This window comes from Ranitomeya variabilis, chromosome 4 (assembly GCF_051348905.1).
Source record: "Ranitomeya variabilis isolate aRanVar5 chromosome 4, aRanVar5.hap1, whole genome shotgun sequence".
Classification (NCBI taxonomy): Eukaryota; Metazoa; Chordata; class Amphibia; order Anura; family Dendrobatidae; genus Ranitomeya; species Ranitomeya variabilis.
Window position 1 is genome coordinate 685,680,361 of NC_135235.1, and position 18,954 is coordinate 685,699,314.

Genomic DNA, 18,954 nt, shown 5'->3' on the forward strand with positions numbered 1-18,954 from the left:
CCCGATCTGTGGTCATCAACCAGAAGAGGCTTATTTACTGGGACAAATCCCCTCATCTTCCCCAAATCCTGGCTTTCCTCTCCCAGAATATCTCTCCCATAACACACAGGCTGGTGGAGCTGGTGCCGGTGACCTGATGCTATTAGAGGGTCACTACTGACACATTGGCTCCTTTCTTCTAGAGTCAGGAGGACTGTGGTGGATCTGTCGGCAGTGACATTTATGGCTAAGTCCGGATGACCTCTCCTGTGCTCTCTATGGATATCTCCTCTAGGATATTCTGTGTATTTGTCCCACAGAGCCCGGGGATTGGAAGGTGCACAGGCTGTAGGTATTATAGGGAGCAGGTTAGAAGATGAGGAGGAAAGCGAGTGATGGACGCCTCCTGCAATGTCAGGTCCCAGTGTGGACCATCCTCCATCAGACCACGCTTTTGGCATGGCCTCCCTGTAAGTGTTTGTTGGTTCAGCTGTATGTACAGAAGACGCTCGCTCTCCACCTTGGCATACAGATCTACTATACATTGATGAAGAAGTTGCCTCCATTGTGGTCTGGTCATTATTTGGTAGGTGTAGAAGTCCGTAGCTGATATTTTATTGGTTGGTTTATTGGTCGGCCTCGCAGTGCTGGGATCAGTCTGTTAGATTATAGTGATCGCCATCTTGGCCATTCCACAATATTATCGGATATTGCAGAGCATTATATGATCTATGTGTTTCTGTAATACGCTGAACATGTTCTCTCCGTCACTGAATAATTATATCTCGGCTTAGAAAGTCCCGTCCAACCATTACAATAGCTCCTTCACTAACACTGGGGGAAGTAAATCTCCTTTTGTGCCACCAGCCGGTGTCTTGTCTGCTCTTATTACGCCCTGATATTCCGCACTTGGCATTCTTTATAAGGCTGTATTATAAAGGTTTACTAACTGATTGTGTTGATGGAAAAATCTCTGCAAATTCAAAACAATGTCTTTCTGTCTCAGGTATAACTTCACAACGTCGATCAGCTTGTATCTGGTCATCTCCCAAACAGTAAATTGTAAAAATGTTGGGTCTTGATTTTCTACAGGAAGCATCAGACCTATTTTGTAATATATTTGTCACAGTCAGACTGTTCTAGTTGTCCATAGCAACCAATCACAGCTCAGCTTTCACTTTACCTCAGGAGCTTCAATGCTGAAAGCAGCACTCTGGTTTCTATAGGTAACCAGAACGATCTTACTGTGAGGCAATTCTCATAAATGAGGCCCCAGTTTCTTCTGCAACAACCGTTGCTATAATTACAGGCTTTACAGTGACTTATCAGGTTGCCGAACCTTAGCGATTATATGGTTGCTGCTCCTTTAAGAGCGACTCTTTGGGCCCTCTCCCTCTAAATCTTTAGGACCTTTTGGGCGACAACTGTCATTTTGCATTCATTACACAGACACCCATTTTCGCCTTCATTTCTATAGACTCTTAATTCTTAGGTCCAAATCTCATGAAGGGGAGAAATTTTGAATTTTAATGTTCACAGTATTTTTAGTCTGGTGTTAAAGACGGGACGTACAAAATTTCATTAAAACCAATTGGAAAATTTGATTTTGTATTGCACGGGCTACCAAACACAGAGTTTCTGCTTTATAAATATAGATATTAAAAAGAAAACTAAATACTGTAAAATAATAAATCTCCTCATATGTTTCCCTTATTATCTCCATTAATTGTATTATTACACAGGATTTTTATGATGTTACATCTTCTCATCATCTTCTCATTCATGTCTCTGCAATATCGGATCCTTTCAGTGAAGATCTTCTATATATGAGAATTTTTTTGACTTATCCGAAAAGATGGATATGGACAGAGACAAGATGGCGGAGAGGATATTACACCTCACCCTAGAGATTCTCTTCCGGCTTACTGGAGAGGTGAGAGATTCTGATGACGTCACATTACATCATTCTTATCTATGGGAATAACAGATGGACAGAACTGGAGAGGTGAGGACTCTGGAAATGTCTGTAGTGAGATTTATTAATGTGTCTCTCCATAACCAGGATTACACAGTAGTGAAGAAGACCTCTAGTGAGCGCTGTCAGGATCCTGTGTCTGAGGGATGGGGAAGACCCCTGAGCCCAATCACGGAGCCTCCACCTCACCCCCTGATACATGAGGACATCAATGACCAGAAGATCCTAGAAGTCACCTACAAGATGATTGAGCTGCTGACTGGAGAGGTGACACTGCTGGGAATGCTGGGACATTATACAGTAACAATATGAAGGGATCGGGGATGACGATATCATTGTATGTGTCAGGTTCCTATAAGGTGTCAGGATGTCGCCATCTATTTCTCCAAGGAGGAGTGGGAGTATTTAGAAGGACACAAAGATCTGTACGAAGACGTCATGATGGAGGATCCCCAGCCCCTCACATCACCAGGTAATACACAGGATTAAATACACACGGCCTATAATTATCTGTATGTAAAGAATGAATTCAGTCCTTGTATGTGTTTCCTCCAGATCTGTCCAGTAAGAGGACAACACCAGAGAGATGTCCTCGTCCTCTTCTTCCACAGGACTGTAAACAAGAAGATCCCAATGTTCCTCAGGATCATCAGGTAGATGGAGAGAAGGTGTCATGAGATCTCCCCTGTGATGTGTAGATGGCTGTGAAGGTCTTGTGCTCAGTCTTGTTTTATCCACCAGTATTATATGTTTTATACTTGTGTAATGAGAACGGTGGAGATGGCAGGATTAGAGCTGATCATAGATGTGACTTCTCCGTCTGTCTGTGACTTTTACAATATTTGTTTCAGGGTGAAGATCTGACCTATATTAATACTACAGAGACATATGTGAGGAGTGATGAGCGGTGTAAAGAGGAGATTCCTACATATGACTACCCAGGTGAGTGGTAACCACTAAATGCAGAGAAGTCACAGATTCTTCTCAGTCACCGGCTGTGGCTGCTTTATCGGTGGTGTAGTCCAGACGTATCACAGACCCCTGGTAGCTGAGACCCCGGAGAATTTTCAACGCTGGAGGCACTATACACTTATTTCTCAGCACCGTTAAAAAGCAGCGCTGAGGAATAAGTACCCTTAACATTCCCAACATTTTCCCTCTGTACATATTGCCCCGCATTCTTTCATCCAAGTACAGCTGAAACCATAACAACAGTGATCAGAGTGACGTGCATTATATAAATGTCTTCCACATGACTTGAAGATTGCAGCCAAGTAAGTCACCAGAGTTTCCAATTCTTCCAAAAAAGACTCACAACCAACAGAGATACATAAACGCGATCCCAAAAACCTGAAAATAAAAGTATCAATACCAAGGAGGAAAAAAGAGCCATCGGAACACTCCGAAAAATACAGCAGTAGGAAAGGTGAGCGACCCCGTCAACCCGCTGAGTCCGTTGATTTTGCCTGGCGCAGGTGTTGCCCGATGCTGTCCAGCCATCTGTGTGCCTCCTTATCCTCCGTAAAAACTGTACTGCCCCCTTGGCGACCACTCTCAATTTGGCCGGGTACAACATCGAGTAGGTAACACCCAGCTCCCTCAGCCTCCTCTTGATATTCACAAATTTGGCCCTTTGTTTCTGCACTTCTATGGAAAAGTCAGGAAATATAGAGATCCTGGAGCCATTTATCTTGAGATCCGGATGCTCTCTGGCATGTCTAAGAATTGCGTCTCTGTCACGGTAGTGCAGGACCTTAACCAGCACTTGTCTGGGAGGGTGTTCATTTTTCAAAAACCTCTGTCAGCGCCACTCCTTCCATCTTTTCTGGCACTCCAATCAGCCGCACATTATTGCACCTAGACCTGTTCTCAAGGTCGTACGTTTTCGCTTGTATGGCAAAAATCGCAGCACTCATGCGTTTAGTGGCCTTATTGGCTTTTGCTATATAGTCCTCAGCATTGCTGATGCGCTTTTCAGCCTCTCCCATTCTTTCCTTAGTTTCATGCATTGAGTGCTGCAGTTTAGACATGTCTGCCTGCAGGACCCCTAGTTGTGCAGCCACTTTGGTGATAGTAGTATGACTGTGAAGGACCACCTTAAACTCATATTTCAAAGTGGGCTCCTCAGGAATCTGAAGCCCACCTATGCATATTGCAGTGCCCCTCTCAGTCTCTCCACCGTCCCCCTCATCCTCCTTCACGTCGGCACAGCTCCCTCCATCACTTTCTGCTCCCTCCTCCTCCCCCATCTCCTCCTGTTCCATATACCGTTCAGGCTTGTTTTGTGTCCCATTAATCACCACCGGGCTCCAGTTCACATCCACCTGTCTTGCAAATCTTCGGAGCTTATCCGCAGCATCAGCTCCCTTGGAGTTCTCCCCCGCCTCCTCCAGCTCCACTGGCAGCATTTCTTCCCGGCCGGCGCCATCTTGGATCCTTCTCTCCGGTTCCCCCGCCGCCCTTCTGGAGCTCTTTCTGCCCGTCATTGCTCCGCGGATATGGGCTTTTGTATGCACCACACTAGCCGTGGTTTCCCCTGATAAATGTGGGTATTTGACACAGATTTTAAAGACTGCAATCCGTATAGTAGCTGATGTGAGCGGGAGCTCCTGCCTCAGACGTCTGCTCACATCCTGTTCAGGCTTTGTTTTATTGTTCTCAAGGAGAGCAAGGCTGTATCTGGCAGCTTCACCGAGTTTTAGTAGAGTGTGTTGCTTTCCAATTGGCTGAAGCAGGAGCAGATTACTTCAGCTGGACAGGACATACACCCCTATTACCGGACTGGATGGTACTAATCTTAGTGGCTGAACAGAGCCTGCGTCACCCAGAGCTTCTGGTTCTGACATCTCCATCGCCAGTGCCACCTGCAGAATGAATAAGCGGTGCCTGGTGACAGAAGCAGACATCGCAGGAGCAGGTTCCAGAGGAGATGGGACATGCGATTTGCCCTAATATGACAAAATGGCAGAAAACCAGACCAGTAGAAATGCTCACAAAGTGACTCCATTTTGGACAGTATTGCCCTCAGTAAATTAATCTATAGGAGTAGTGGCTATTTTTTTTTTAAACAATACATTTTTATTGAATTTTACAAATAGGGTGAAGAAAACCTCAATACAGACATATGTTTACAGCATACGTATAAGAGGTCATATAAACATTTAACAAACAACCAACAGGGTAGGAGGCAAGGGGGGGAGGAGGGATGCCCGAGGAGGGGGGTATATTGTGTCCAATTCCAGTTAAGTGATTCAACCAGAATCTGGAGGATCTGGATTGGTTAGACGAAATACAAAGGGGGTGTGGTTGGCATACTCCGCGCAGGTAAGCCATATTTTCTCAAATTAACTAACTCAGTAAGTATAGCAGATAATTTTTCATTGATCATATACCAAGAAAGGCTTTTTTTAAATCAGATAACTCTTGACTTGTTTTTTTCCAAGCTAGTGCTATGGGGATACGTTTGTTGAGTAAAGCCTCCCAAGGGTTTTTTATTAGGTTTATGTTTGTTATTGAGGAGATCAGGTGATATATTCTAATCCAAAATCTACGTACAATCGGGCATAGCCACCATATATGGAACATATCTCCTGTGGAATTGCACCCTCAAAAGCAATTTGGAGAGTAGTTAGCGACTGCCTTAGCCACTCTGGCTGGGGTCAGGTACCACCTGGTCAGCACCTTATAATTAGTTTCCAGCATAAGGGTATTTAATATTCTTCCAGTAGAGGAGGACCAAATTTGGGACCATTCTGAATAAGTTAGAGTGGAACCAATATCAGACTCCCAGCGAGAAGTATAGTTTAAACAGCGCCTATGTGAGGGTGAGAGTAGATATATGAGTAGAGAAGTGATATAATGCCTGGCATTTTTGTTCAAAGGGAGTAAGGTATAGGGAGGGGTAGAATTTTTTAGTAATGAAGTGACAAAGTTTTTAATTTGCAAGTAAAGAAACACCTCTCCCAGGGGGGAAATGGTATTTTTCTCTCAGGACCGAGAATGGAATAATCCCATCAACGTTGAAGAGATGGAGGACTCTGGTTATCCCTGCAGCGAACCATAAATGGAAGTTCCTAAAGGACTCTATACCTGGGGGGAACTGGAGATTGGTCCAAAGGGGGGCGAGGGGAAAGAATGGTGAGATTAGCTGCGAGGAATATTTCAACGAATCCCAAATCTTAAGAGAGTGCGTTATAATAGGATTCGAGATATGCCTACTCAGAGCTGGGAGAATCCATAATAATGCATCGAGGGTACCCGAGTGACATTCAGCCTCTAGAGAAAGCCACAGAGGAGGTTCAGAATAGGCATGATATAGGGTCAATTGACCTAATTGGGCTCCTTGGTAACATTTAGAAAGGTTGGGAACCCCCAAACCCCCCTTTAAATGATGATGATAGAAGGTAGCTCTATTAACCCTGGGGATGCCACCCCTCCAGACAAAAGTATCGACTAGTCGTTGGGCTATTTTGAGGTAGTATGAAGGGACAGGGACTGGCAAAACTCAAAATAAAGTAATTTGGGGAAAATAGTCATCTTCAGTGCACGCACAAGGCCGAGCCAGGAGAGATGTAACTTCTCACATGACTGGAGTAGCAAACGAAGTTTGCAGAGAATTTGGGGATAATTGGCTGTCAATTTCACTGGTAGGTAATCCAGGTGGTTAGTAGCCCATTGAAACGGAAAGTCATATTGGAGCTGTGAAACAGTGGTTGAAGGAAGGGATATATTCATGGTGTATGATTTTGAATGACTAACCTGTAAACCAGAGATACGTTCAAAATTACTAAGGGCTTGAAGTAGGGCTGGCACGGATGTCTGTGGCGTTGATGAGAGAAGTAGCATGTCATCTGCAAACATAAAGAGTTTGTGGGAAACTGACACTATTTCTACACCCTGTATATTAGCACTGAGTCGGAGGTGAATAGCTAATGGTTGGAATGCCAGAAGGAATAGTAAGGATGATAGGGGACATCCTTGTTGAGGACCTCTACCAATGGGGAAGATCGCAGAGGAGAAGCCATTATAACGTACGTAAGCCGATGGGGAGATGTAAAGAGCATGGGTCCATGAAAGAAAGTAGTCGGGAAACTTCCACTTTCGCAAGACCGCAAACAGATAAGGCCAAGAAATAGAGTCAAATGCTTTTTCATGTCCAGCGACAATAACATGCTTGCTAGGTTACACTGTTTGCAGAGGTGCAGCAAATGGGAGACTCTCCGCATATTATCTGAGGCTTGTCTCCAAGGATCAAAGCCCACTTGATCTCTGTGTATTAGATTTTCCAGGCCTGAGTTCAAGCGCTGAGATAGACCTTAAGATACTGGCAAAAATCCTATGTTAATAAGGGATATTGGTCTATAGTTAGACCACAGTAAGTGATCAGAGTTTGGTTTTGGTATCATGGATATTGCAGCCATTAAAGAGGCTCCCCCTGGTTTGTTACCATCCCTTAAAGAGTTGAAGTAGTTAGTGAGGTGAGGAACTAGAACCGATGGGTATTTTTTTAATAATAAAGGGCCGTAAATCCATCGGGACCTGTTTTTTTTATTAAGTTTCAGCTGTTGATTAGCTATTTCTATTTCACTAGGAATGATGGCTTGATTTAGGAGTTCAATTGTGTTAGAACTAAGGGCTGGAAGAGGAATAGAATCTAAAAAGGTATCCAACGTTTCTGAATTTATAGTGGTAGTGACGTTATATAACTGCCTAAGCTTTTGCTGAAACAAATGAGTAATCTGTTGTGGATTGGATGTAATGCCTGAAGCTGTACGCAAACGTATGGGGGGACAAGGTAGAGGTAGGCATTTTAAAAGGCAAACTAGGTTAGAATTATTCTTATTATTAAGGGCGTAGTAGCGTTGTTGTGACCAGCGTATAGCACAGTCTGTGTTCTCAGAAAGACAGGGGTCAAGCTCTGTACGAGCATGGGAAAGGTCTTGGTACATAGCAGGTGAGGGTGCGTTCTTCATTCGGGACTCCAAAACTAACACCTTGCTCTCTAATTCAGCTACGCCTTGCACATCTGTCTTTTTTTTTTACAAGAGGCCTCTTGAATACAGAAGCCTCTTAGCACTGCCTTCCCATAGGGAAACTGGTGAGGAAGATGATTATTGATTCAAGGAAAAATAATCATCAAGGTGATTTTTGATCAAAGACTGAGCGATTTCAGGGTAAGAGAGCAATGAAACATTTAGAGTCCAGTTGAATGAGCGGGGTCGTGGGTGATGGGTAGAACATGTAAATTGGATCAGAGAGTGATCCGACCATGGAGTAGATTGAATAGACACATATATTTGACACATTTGGAATAAAGGGTGGATAAACAAAAATGTGGTCAATTCTGGTGTACACTAAATGGCATGGGGAGAAATAAGTATAGTCTTTATCTGAGGGATGTAAGTCTCTTCATAGGTCCACCCAATGATGTTGGGAGAGGAGCTTGTTAGGGGCAGCTGAGTCCGCAGAAGGATATGATGTCAAGAGAGTAGGGAATTGAGGACCTGTAGACTTATCAAGACTAGCTTTAAGTATGCAACTGGAGTCATCACATAATAGTATAGTCCCTTGGGCATGTTCAGAGACTAGATTCAATAATCGAGAAAAAAAAAAGCTTGATGAGTGTTAGGAGCATAATAGGAAACAATGGTCATCAGTTTGTCTGAAATAGAGCCCGTCACCATTAAGTAACGGCCCTCTTTGTTTACGACCGGAGATTTAAAGACGAAGGGAACGGACTTTTTGAAACAGATAGCGACACTTTTGGTTTTGTTTGGGGCTTTTGCTAAATAGAGGAGCGGGTAGGAGGCGGACAAAAACCTCGGATAAGAGCTAGTTAAGAAGTGTGCCTCTTGGAGACATACCAAATCTGCTTGTTGACATCTGTAGTAGCGGAGGGCCTTAGTGCGTTTGTGTGGAGAATTAAGGTCCCGCACATTGTGAGAGATGATTGTTAGTGGCATGACGAAAAAATGTTAAACATGCCTCTGATAGCTCCTAATTGTGGTTTGCAATTGAAAGTAGGAGTATTATTTTGGAACAGACCATATTGGTAGAGTTCACTCGGGCGAGTAACAGGAATGGGAAGTTGGATAGACAGAACAATACATGCAGTTTGGATAGGATTGGGGAAACCTATAGGGAAAAAGGGATAACCTTAACAATGGCTAAGCACAAAGTGCTGAGCAGCAGTGTGTAAAAACACTATAGGGTCATGTGGATTTGTCAGGGACAACGCAATGTAATGTACAATAACTAAAGTTAGGTATAGAAGGTGGGTTAGGGTGAGCTGGATGTGTGTATTAACAGACCAAGGAGTATTTAAACGAATACCAGAATATTGTATAAATATTTGTATAATGCGTGTAATGTGGTATGGGTAAAACAAAGAGTAGATCAAGTTAAGATCTTGTATCCCAGGAAGAGGGATTAGGCATCCCAATTCTAGAAGGGTAACAGTATTAAGTACCAACATACCCAAAGTAAAAAGTAACATAACATAGTATAATACTGGACCAACAACAGTACAATAGAATGTAGAACAATTCTCAGATATACAAATGGAAGGAGTAAAAACCAACAGCATATATATTAAGCATAGTCACTTATCCTTCCTGGAGATCAAGTTGTGGAGCAGTTACCAGTGCAGATCACCGGAAAAAGCTGAAGCACGCGAATACTTCTGGAGAAATGAATATCAGAATTGTACGCTCCAAAAATATCTGAAAAAATAAACTGAGAAACCTTATATAAAATCTCTATCAGAGAAGTCATTGAGATATGCCTAGAACTCAGGCACGTATGCACATTCAAAGTTCCCAAGCATTGAAAAATGACAGCCTAGCAGTTGAACAAAGGGCGATGAAGACACCGTATAAAGTAGCCTATTAAATGTCTTGTGCTCAAAATAGAACCAGAGTTTATGTATTTATCAAGGGGGAATAATTAGATCATGCGGTCTGGAGCGGTGATCCTTAGGTTGAGGCATTGAAGACCAGGTTGGAGGGGGCGAAGGGGGATCCATGAGCTCTAATTTAGTGAGGCAGCTGCTAGCACCTTCCGGGGAGAGGACTGTATGGACCACTTCAAGATGAGTAAACATCAGTTCAAAGATGAATCCCCCAACGATACTTAATGTTCTTGGAGCAAAGAATTTCTAGGAATGGTTTCATTGCCCGTCTTTTGATGATGGTAGTAGGGGCCAACTCAGGGAAAAGTTCGTAGGAATGGCCTTGGAATTCCAATGGTGCAGACTTTCTTGCCGCCTGTAGTTGTTCTTTTGTTTTATAGAAATGCAGCTTAAGAATTATGTCTCTCGGTGGGCCATCTGGCTTACGTTTTCTCAAAGCTCTGTGGATGCGGTCCATTTCCAGATGCTCAATAGAGATACTGTGTAGGAGTTCTTGAAACAGCTGTCGCCGTAGATTGGAGATCTGTGATTGTTTCAGACAGCCCTCTGATTTGAATGTTACTTCTACAGGCGTGATTTTCAAAATCTTCTAGTTTGTTGTTAAGAGTGTAGATCTCATCCTGGAGCATCTCGATTTCTTTTTCATGGGTGGCAAGAGTTGTGAGGGTTGAGTCATCTTATCTTCAATGTCGGAAGTACAGGAGCCCAGCTTTCTGATCTCTTTAGTTAGATCTTTAGTTAGCTCGTCCGACATTTTGAATAATTCTGAATGTAAAATAGACTGGAACTGTGAGAGTAAAGCTGTTTGGTCCGGATTTGGGGTATTTGGGATCCTGGTTGTAGAAGCTGGAATCATCTGAGTCTGCTCCATCTGGTATAGAGGAATTTGAGGATTCCGATGGGGAGTGTGGTCCGGGAGACATATTGGAGTACTTTGAGTTGGTTTTGCGCAATTTATGCATGAGGGCGACTATATACTATAGAGAAGAGTAGGGACTATTTTGACTCCACAGGCACTCTCTAGAAATTAGCACTCAGTGGATGTTGAAGTGTTAAAACTGCAAATATACCATTTTATTACCCAACACATAGTGCCCAGATTGTGCTCCAGGAGACACACACACACCGTAAATTAAGTGGGATCTTCTCATTAAAGTAATGCCAAATATTTGGATGCTAAATGTGGTTTGGGTACACTGCAAAGCTCAGAAGCGAGGGGAAAATTTGACTTTGGGAGAGCAGATATTACTGAATTGGTTTATTGAAGCCATGTGGCTTTTCAAGAGCTTTTGAGGCACGAATGATGTGGAAACCTCTGTTTTCCATTGACAGGTGATGGGCCTGTGTGGAGACTTGTTTTTTTGTGAGATGAATCAAACTTTTTATTAGTATTATTTTCACCTACGTATATTGTTTGGTTGCTTTTTATTCCATAGTTTTTGGTATTATTTTCACCTGACATTGATGGCTTTTCATTCAATATTTGGGAGGCAGATTGAACAAACAGTTGAAACCATGCTCCACTGATTCAACCTATGAGGTTTTCTTAAACTGTCTACTGTCATTGCACCAAAAGAACCAAGTAAACATAAGAAATCTTTATTAATCAAAAAAATATAACAAAATAATGTAAAAGCACAGGAGATGGCAGGGACACATCACAGAAAAGGTGGCAAGGTGGACACCACTAGGTAAACAGATGTCAATATGCACGTGTTAATAAGCATGGACAGGCATACAAGTATAACCAAGGGCAAATCAAAATAAACACACCGTGTGCCAAATAAAGTGTGCCCACAAGTAAAAGGCAGAAAAAATGCCAATTATTAAACCAAGTGCACAGCCATGACAAACAGCACAGTATCACAAGTTACCTGTAGCGCCACGATGCCACCCACCCCCATGGGTGGCATCGTGGCGCTACAGGTAACTTGTGATACTGTGCTGTTTGTCATGGCTGTGCACTTGGTTTAATAATTGGCATTTTTTCTGCCTTTTACTTGTGGGCACACTTTATTTGGCACACGGTGTGTTTATTTTGATTTGCCCTTGGTTATACTTGTATGCCTGTCCATGCTTATTAACACGTGCATATTGACATCTGTTTACCTAGTGGTGTCCACCTTGCCACCTTTTCTGTGATGTGTCCCTGCCATCTCCTGTGCTTTTACATTATTTTGTTATATTTTTTTGATTAATAAAGATTTCTTATGTTTACTTGGTTCTTTTGGTGCTTTATTTTCCTTTTTGGCTTCTTTCATGGTATGTGCACTGAACCATTATTTATCCTGACACCCTTGTAACTATTGTTGTGGGTGTTGTTTTTGGTTTGGAATTTATGATTACTGTCATTGTCTTGGTGAATAATTCAAATTTTTAACATAACTTGCCATTTTTACTGACAGTATAAAATGAACTTGTCAGCAAGATTTTGCTAAATAAACTACAGACATTGTCATGTTGCCGCTATTATGCTGATTAAAATGATACCTGGGGAGTGGAAATCCATCTTGCGGTAGAGTCTTGTCTTCCTGCTCTAAGCCAGTTAAACTAAGGAAAGACCTGCCCACAGGCCGCCCCGAAGCACAAACATGTTCCTCATGATAAAGACAGAAACACACAGACTGTTTGTACTTTGGAGAAGCCTGTGGGCAGGTCTTCCTTGGTTTCTGTAGCTTAAGGCAGGAATATAAGACTTTGCTTACAGTCCCGCCATGGAGCACGAGCATCTCATTAACTGAATATTTCTAACACTGATTACACAAGAAACACAAGATGTATTTCTTCATCCCAGGTATCATTTAAATCAGTATAACGAGGGAACATAACAATGCTTTACTTAGCAAAACCTGCTGACAGTAGAAATTTTGAAATATATAAATTTTAAGAATATATTATAAAAAATTAATAATTGTTTTATTCTTAGCAGATGACTGTAACAAGAGATCAGGGGGACAGCTGACATCTTCAATTTTTAAATCAGATGAACTTGAGATCCCACGGGATACAACTGAAGTGAATGCCATTACTCCAGATATACCATCATCCCTTCACAGCAAAGATCTGTCATCCGATCCGTTGAAACCGTTCCTGTCTTCTGATTCATTGCCAACTAATAAGGAAAATCAAAGTCACAAAATAAGTATTAAAAAACAAACTGCTCCTAAAGCAAAGAAGTCATTTTCCTGTTCAGAATGTGGGAAATATTTTACAATGAAATCAAAATTTATTGTACATTGGAGAGTTCACACAGGGGAGAAGCCTTTTACCTGTTCAGAATGTGGGAAACATTTTACACAGACATCAAATTTTATTAAGCACCAGATAACTCACACAGGGAAGAAGCCTTTTTCATGTTCAGAATGTGGGAAATATTTTAACCAGAAATGGAATCTTGTTATACACCAACGAACTCACACAGGGGAGAAGCCTTTTTCATGTTCAGAATGTGGGAAACGTTTTAGCCAGAAATCATATTTGGTTAACCACCAGAGAACTCACACAGGGGAGAAGCCCTTTTCATGTTCAGAATGTGGGAAATGTTTTAATCTAAAAGCACATCTTGATAGACACCAGAGAACCCACACCGGGGAGAAGCCTTTTTCATGTTCAGAATGTGGGAAACGTTTTAACCAGAAATCAGATTTGGTTAGGCACCAGAGAATTCACACAGGGAAGAAGCCATTTTCATATTCATAATGTGGGAAATATTTTAATTGTAAAGCGCAACTTAAAAGCCAACAGGGATCCCACACAGAAGATGAGCCTTTTTCCTGCTGAGAATGTGGAAAATCTTTTGTGAAGAAATCATCTCTTAGTCACCAAAGACTTCACACAGGGGAGAAACCTTTTTCATATTCTCAATGTGGGAAATGTTTTACACGGAAATCAACACTTAATAAACATCAGAGAAGTCACACAGGGGAGAAACCTTTTTCTTGTTCAGAATATTAGAAATGTTTTAACTGAAAATCTTCAAAAAGGAAACGTCCTATACTAGGACAACCGTTTTCTACTTGAGTTGGATCTCGTTAAAATAAAAACACTCATACTCACCTCCAGTGTCAATACTGTTACAGCGGTGTAGGGACCCAGGGCTCACATGAGAATTTTACATCACACTAGCCCTGCGCCCAATGTGCAAAGCATATTCTTGTTGTTATTGACAAATTGTAAAAAAAACGTATAAAAAGTCATATAATTAAATTGGAAAGGGAAATTACTGTAGAGCTACCCGTATTTTGGACTATAAGACACACTTTCAGCAAGAAAAACTCTTGCTAATAATTAAGTACATCTTACAGACTGAAGGCAGCTTCCTATGGCAGAGAAGAATGCTGAGACAGTGTCCTTCCTAATCACTGAGAAAACTGCTTTCTCTTCCAGCCCTAGACTTATCTAACTGATTGGTGTAGAGCAGGAGAGGAAGGTACCAGGCCCTGCACAGTGGCTGCATGTCCTGATTGATCAGTAAAAGAACCTTCCAGTCAACTAGTTTAAGGACCTTTCCGATCATGTATTCAATTGCATGACCTGGAAGGAACTGCAAAATGGGGTAATTTATATACAGTGTACGTGTATGCAAATGTGCATATATAGCAGAGCTGCGTGTGTATGTAAATATGCATATATATCAGAGCTGTGTGTAATATGATGTCACGGGAAAACCACAACAGAGAAGGGCCAGAAGATCGCTGTGTTTGGTCACACTGATTAGAACTGCTTCACCATCCTAGCACGTTTGCCTTGCTCTGTCAGCTCTCATCCTGAATTGCCTCAGCTGTTCTGTGTTAGCCACTCTCCTCTGGTATATATTCTCGCCACTGGCACTTGGGAATTGCCAGTGAAAGTTCTTTCTTCCTGGTTAGGTGTTGGAGGAGAAATTCAATGATTGGACTAGGTAGTTGGAGAGTAGAGATGAGCGAGCGCTTAAATGCTCGGGTGCTCGTCTGTCGAACTGAACAATTCCTAATACTCGATTGCTTGTTTCGAGTAACGAGTATAATGGGAGTCAAAGGGAAATCTGAGATTTTTTCTGGCAGGCCCCACAAAGACGTCTGGGGGCAGTGAAAATGTTGAAATAAATGAAAAAAATACTGAATGGAATGAAAAAAACATGTGGAAGACCTCTGGAAGCATTTATGACTCCCAGATCACTGCTGAGAACAATGGTTTCACACTTTTACTCCACTTTATTGACTGACAATAAAACACTCCAAACCCACCAGAAATTGCATGTTACAGGAAAAACTGTTAGGAAACAATTTGTCCTGTATAATGACTTGTATATATGGCAACATTTTAAAAATATTTTATAAAATTATAATTTAAGTAATCAAAATGTATTTTTTTAATTAAAAAATTGAAAATTTCAGTTTAACACCTTAATGACTGCCGAAATGCATTAAAACAGTATTCGATAAGGTATTTATTCCCTCATTGCCGTTTTAAAAAAAGGAACCCTAATATGTCTCATTTGGCAAATCAATAAAAAAGTTACAGCTCTCAGAATATGATGTTGCAAAAACAAATTCATTTTTGTAAGCTATTGTTTTTAGTCTGTAAAAACAGCAAAACGTAAAAAAAAACTATATAAATCTGGTATTACTGTAATCATACCGACCCGATGAACAAATCAGGCTCATCAGTTACTGCAAGGTGAAAACACAAAAAAGCACAGTAAAACCAAAAATACTCTGTTGCAAAAAAAATCACAGTAAACAGCAAGTGCTATTAAAAAGATGGAAAATCACAGGGTATTTGGTTGATATGTTTTTTGCAAAAAATGAATATTAAGCCGCTGTACCAAACGTCAAGGTATACCCTTATTAGAGCAGTCCTATCTAATGTATGTAATCCCTATCTGATGTATTTAAAAACATAGTCATATGTATAATGCCTGTATGAGCAGGATTCAGAAAGGAAATGTCCAATTTTTTAATAGCACTTGCTGTTTACTGTGATTTTTTTGCAACAGAGTATTTTTTGGTTTTACTGTGCTTTTTTGTGTTTTCAGTCTCTTGGTGGTGTGAATATGACCCTACAGGCTTGTTCACTGTGCGCATGGCTCATGTGTTCCTGCTTTAAATTACTGCAAGGCGAACAGCACAAAAACAACCTGTACTCGCACCAACCCGAAGAATAAATCTGCCTTATCACTTATACTTCACTTATAGCTCTCAGAATATGGCGACAAAAATACTTTTCACTAAAAAGCATTTTTGCTGTGTGATAGTATAGGGAGGTCGACCAGACCACGGGTACCTGAATGCCGGGTCCGGAACTAAAAAGGCTGCGTCCCCTGTTCCCGGGAGGGGGGGGGAAGCTTGAAGGGGGCGGATCTTCCCCTGCTGCCTAAGGGAAACCTGAGTGAGCCTGACCTTCCTCCTGGTGAAGGGGGTTGGCGAGAGCCTGAATAGGGAGCACAGCATCAGAGGCTTAAGAGGAGAAATCGTTCAAAGCAAGGGAGTCTGGTGCCGCCTGAGAGCAGTCCGGAGAGCAGCATAGAGAGCAGCACACAGAGCAGTGAGCGGTGCGCTCTGCTTCCCCCACCAGAGAGTACCGGTGTGGCGATGGGCCATATAGAAGGAACCCCCCGTCGCCTGCCGAGCAGAGCCGTGCACACAGAGCAGAGCCAGATAGTGCACAGCAGGGACCAGTGAATGCTGTGGCCCTGGAGCATCCGTACAGCGCAAGCCCGTGCTCAAGCACCGACACCACCGCCGCTTACAGAGACTGTGAGGAGAAACGTGCAGGGTGCCCGTTGGTCACCACGGAGTGAGATATGAAACGTTCCGGGCGAGTGAGTACTGAAAGCGTGCTGCCAGAGAGAGATCAAGTGCAGTACCCCGCCAGAGAAGCAGCGCACCAGTGGTTGTCGGCCCTTCAGTCTTGGCGGGAGCAGGCAGCACGCAACATAGAAGAGTGCAATTGCACCAGGTAGTTGAAAGAGATCCAGGTGCTGTGTGCTTCATGACTGTGAGTACAGTACACGTGCCATATAAGAGTGACCTCATATGGCACTGATATTTGCGCCCTGACATTTCCAGTGACTATTTGCCTAGAGACTTGTGACCTGATTTCATCAGTGAATATAATTGCAAGGCCACGTTGGGCTCTTACAGGACTGTGGCCCGTCCATCTGTCGGCGACTGTAGTTCATGGACTAGGCCCAGTGGAATGTACCGGAGACCGGCCACTGCTGCCAGAAGACAGACCACCGTCATCATCAGGACCATCCTGGTAAAGACACCGCGTGAGCCGTTGCCCGGCGCTATTGAGTTCCCAGCAGGAGTTAGGGTATGTGCACACGTTCAGATTTGTTTGCGTTTTTTTCGCGATAAAAACACTATAAAAACGCAGACATATGCATCCTATCATTTAGAATGCATTCTGCAATTTTTGTGCACATGATGCGTTTTTTTTCCGCAAAAAAAACGCATCGCTGTAACAAAAGCAGCATGTTCATTAATTTTGTGGATTTTTCGCGTTTTCCCGCTACTTAATGCATTGGGAAGAAAACGCACAAAAAACAAGCAAAAAACGCATCAAAAATGCACAAAAAACGCGAAAAAAATGCATGCAGATTTCTGGCAGAAATGTCTGGTTTTTGTCAGGAAATTTCTGCAAGAAATCCTGACGTGTGCACATACCCTTAGGCTGTGTGCACACGTAGCAGATTTTTTGTGTTTTTTTTGCGGTTTTTCGCTATAAAAACGCTATAAAACCGCGAAAAAAACGCTAACATTAAGCATCCTATGTAACAGAATGCAATCCGCATTTTTTGTGCACATGCTGCATTTTTTTCCTGAGCGGAATCGCAATCCAGAAAAAAACGCAGCATGTTCATTAAAATTGCGGAATCGCGGCGATTCTGCACACCTAGGAGTGCATTGATCTGCTTACTTCCCGCACGGGGCTGTGTACACCATGCGGGAAGTAAGCAGATCAAGTGCGGTTGGTACCCAGGGTGGAGGAGAGGAGACTCTCCTCCACGGACTGGGCACCATATAAGTGGTAAAAAAAAACCTCACCTTCTGGCGGCCCGACCTTCTCAGCGGCTTTCGAGGTGTGTGTGAAGGACCTGCGATGACGTCGCTGTCACATGACCGCGATGATGTCGCAGTCACGTGACCGCTACGTCAATGGAAGGACACACAGCATTAGGAACGGAAGCCACTGAGGTGAGTATAACTTTTTTTATTTTTTTTATTATTTTTAAACATTCTATCTTTTACTATAGATGCAGCATAGGCAGCATCTATAGTAAAAAGTTGGTCACACTTGTCAAACACTATGTTTGACAAGTGTGACCAACCTGTCAGTCAGTTTTCCAAGCGATGCTACAGATCGCATGGAAAACGCTAGCATTCTGCAAGCTAATTATGCTTGCAAAACGCTAGTTTTCTGCGGGTATATGCATGCTAATTCTGCATGCGATATACCCGCGGCAGGAGGCGCAGAATTGCCGCGGAAATTTCCGCGGCAATTCTGCTACGTGTGAACTCAGCGTTACAGTTTGCGGAACCCCTGACAATAGTGTTTCACAAGGAACTGTCATTATCTGAACAGTCGTTCTTTTACTCACATATCCTTTGCCATTTAACTGTTTATTCCCTTGTGTACTCTTTACCTCCCACCGTCCATTCCCATTTATACCATTTAACCCAGTATTCCCTTGTTAATAAATCTGTTTACCCTTGCTCTGCCTCCTCATCCGTCACTGCAATTGGCAGGATGCAGTCTACGTCACGGAGGTGGCAGACCAAGCGGTTGGGGGAGCTCCAAGGGCCAGTATACCACTGGGGACAATTTTGAGTAATCTCTCCAAGTTTACAGGGAGCAATGTTCTGTTATGAAGCTGGACTGAGCGGGTTAGGGGAATGATGAGGATGTACCCCATGACTCCTGCGTTAGCGGCAGGAATTGCCCTGATGGCCTTAGAGGGAGAAGCAAAAAATTCTGTCATGCTATGACCCCCAAGAGAACGGGACACCATTGACAAACTATTACAGATACTTGGAGAGACACATGGGGACCTCACGGACGGGGGAGAATTGCGCACACATCTTTTCCGCATGTCCAAAGGGAA

The 18,954-nt window shown here is 42.7% G+C and overlaps 1 protein-coding gene across 1 annotated transcript in view; it reads left to right on the forward strand.

Moving 5' to 3' along the window:
* The window catches only part of LOC143767608 (uncharacterized), a 54,879-nt gene that overhangs the window by 403 nt on the left and 35,522 nt on the right, over positions 1-18,954 (forward strand). The window contains exons 2-7 of the mRNA XM_077256040.1: positions 1,722-1,912; positions 2,042-2,221; positions 2,303-2,426; positions 2,510-2,607; positions 2,806-2,896; positions 12,790-13,552. Of these exons, the coding sequence (XP_077112155.1) occupies positions 1,835-1,912; positions 2,042-2,221; positions 2,303-2,426; positions 2,510-2,607; positions 2,806-2,896; positions 12,790-13,552 (1,334 nt within the window). The 5' untranslated portion in view covers positions 1,722-1,834. The remainder of the gene's footprint in view (positions 1-1,721; positions 1,913-2,041; positions 2,222-2,302; positions 2,427-2,509; positions 2,608-2,805; positions 2,897-12,789; positions 13,553-18,954) is intronic.